The sequence below is a fragment of the Montipora foliosa genome, chromosome 10 (assembly GCF_036669935.1).
Source record: "Montipora foliosa isolate CH-2021 chromosome 10, ASM3666993v2, whole genome shotgun sequence".
Classification (NCBI taxonomy): domain Eukaryota; kingdom Metazoa; phylum Cnidaria; class Anthozoa; order Scleractinia; family Acroporidae; genus Montipora; species Montipora foliosa.
Genome location: NC_090878.1, coordinates 5,054,362 through 5,056,861, shown reverse-complemented (window position 1 = coordinate 5,056,861; position 2,500 = coordinate 5,054,362). Strand labels below are relative to the sequence as shown.

The 2,500-nt window shown below is 43.6% G+C and overlaps 1 protein-coding gene across 1 annotated transcript in view; it reads left to right on the top strand.

Moving 5' to 3' along the window:
• Nucleotides 1-30: 30 nt before the first annotated feature.
• Nucleotides 31-2,500, top strand: part of LOC137973018 (rho GTPase-activating protein syd-1-like) — a 3,832-nt gene continuing 1,362 nt past the window's right edge. Inside the window, exon 1 of the mRNA XM_068819725.1 lies at nt 31-2,500. This exon is cut by the window's right edge and continues 1,362 nt beyond it. Within this exon, the coding sequence (XP_068675826.1) occupies nt 340-2,500 (2,161 nt within the window). The 5' untranslated portion in view covers nt 31-339.

Below are 2,500 nucleotides of genomic sequence, written 5' to 3'. Positions count from 1 at the left end.
ACGCTTTTGGCGTCGGAATGCAAATTCAACTTGTGTAGGTGTTATGCTAGCTTTAATGTAAACGTTTAGGTAAGGAGGCTATGAATGCTTGTTTAAATAGAAAAGGTGTGAAGCTTTATCTCTGTGGGCCTTTTAAGTAGATATTGTCGACCTTCCGGGCAATATCGGTAGGCCTTCAAAACGCAGTGATGCCTGGATCGATTCTTTATTCAAAAACCGCGCGTCATTTTGCTACAAAAGAAGACATCGAAGGACCGCTGATGAATTTTCCGTTTTGCGATCCTACAGTGCAAACATGACCTAGGGGTGAAGTTGGTATATCGCTTTATGTTATTGTGAATGCTAGACAGGTATAAAAAGGGAATATTCTTTACAGCTTTCAGTATGTCAATAGTGTCAAGGGATTTGAACGAAATTGAATTCAGTTTTCGCGAGGAAGGCTGTTTCGACACGACGGCACCACAGAATATCCACGGTGAAATCGAAATGGAGAATGAAACACGAAAACATTCTCGCAGAAGCATAACTGCCGAAGTTATCGCCAAAATTCAGGCGATAGACAAGGAAGATATGCTTGAAGCTGGCAAAGTCGAGACAAGTGTCAAACCACAGCACAAGTTTGACAAAGCGGAGTCGAAAGTGGATTTAAACAGGGGTTATGAATCCAATGCAATGAACGAGAGCGAGATTACCGACCAAACGGGAAGATTTATCATTCGCAATGTGCCGATTGTGAAAAGTTCAACAGCACCGCTTGGTTTTTTTATTCGCCAAGGAGATGGGAAAGTCACTAAACAAGGAATATTTGTGTCACGTATCACAAAAGGAAGTGTTGTAGACTCCAACGGTTTGATCGATGTGGGCGATGAAATTATTTCTGTGAATTACGTTCAACTTGAGGGCTTTAGTTTGGATGATGTTGTGCGACTTATTCAAATTCCTCGAAAATTAATTTTAACGATCAAGACGAGTGCTCTCTCAATTAAGCCAAATTTATCTGTTGAAGACGCTTCCAACCTCCCTATACTTCACAAGAAAACGACAGAAAAGAGGACATTGAAGGCATACGAATATAAAAATCAGGAAAACTGTGCTCACAATTGTAAAGAACCAGGCAACCGAGACAAGCAATGTCAGCAAACAGAAAGGGAACGATTTAAAGTGGACAATGACAATGCAAATGAGGATCGGGACCCTCCACGCTCATCCGATCTAAAACAAAGCAATGACACTATTGAGGAGCTAATAAGGGTAATTAGAGAGCAGAACAGTTCTAAAAATATAGAAAACATTCCAGAATCCGTCAACAGCCTTTCTTTGGCAACACAGTTGTCGCAGACACAGGACGCACGAAGTCTAACAAACTCGACAGTGAATGCCAGAGAAACGAGAAAAGTTGGCGTTCCAAAGAGAAACCTGTCCGCCGATAGCATAGTTTTGTCCAAGCGAACTCCACCGAACGTGACCCGAAAATCAAGCACTTTAACACCCGTCACGACTGTAAGTCTGATATTTGACGACCCTGAAGATTTAACAATTGAACCATTTGTTCATAACAGTATTCCTACAAAAAGTTCTATGACTCAAGACGATTCTTTGAAAAGTTCACTTAACTCCCCGAGCTCTCTGGCAAGTAGCCCGAAGCTGCGGCGAAGATTGCCGTGCGTTCCTTCCGACAGTGGTCGGTCGACTCGATCTACAGCCGAGTGCAGCACTGAAAGCAATGTAATCTCTTCCAAGGCTCAACTCTCTTTACCATCCGAACCAAGGAGCCGAAGAATTCTCCCCACACCCCCACCTTCTCCGCCAAGCTCATCGCGTAAACTGTCAAACACAGGCAATGAAAACCAACTTAGTGGAAAATCAAATCGGAACAGTGGGAGTGGACTTTCCGATAACGAATCCGTAGATGTTGAATCCCCTTCTGCTTCTTCTGCCTCCCGGAAAGATTCCGGAAAGTCACTAAGCCAGCTGTTCAGTGCATTTACTTCTAAGAATCACTCTGATGTGAGCGATGGAAAAGAAAAGAGAAAAGAGTCGCAAGAAAGGCCTGAATCAGGAAAAAACACTTCCTCGACCCATCGGCCTCCATCAACCCAACAAGACATTTTAGAGCAGCAAAAACACTCAATGTTTTTACATTCATTTGCATCCGGTAGCTTGCAGCCACCAGGCTTTCAAAGACGACTCTTTAGTCGATCATCCCATCCGAATTTGTTGATGACAGTCTCTGAAGAACCTACGAAAGACGAACGTAAAATATCTGTCCCTTCTCAATCTGCTAACGGCACCGATAACTCTAAAGTTTCCCCCAAAGTTTTTAAACGGCGCGCCAGCCTTACATCTATAGGCGAGACCTTAGTCAATCAGGTGCCGTCCCAGGACATGAGTGACATTAATCGTCTTCGGAGCGAATCCGAGCCTGGCTTCATGATATTTCCAGATGATTATGCGGGACAGAATCTGTTGTCTTCTCATGCCGTGTCTGGGATGGTGTCTC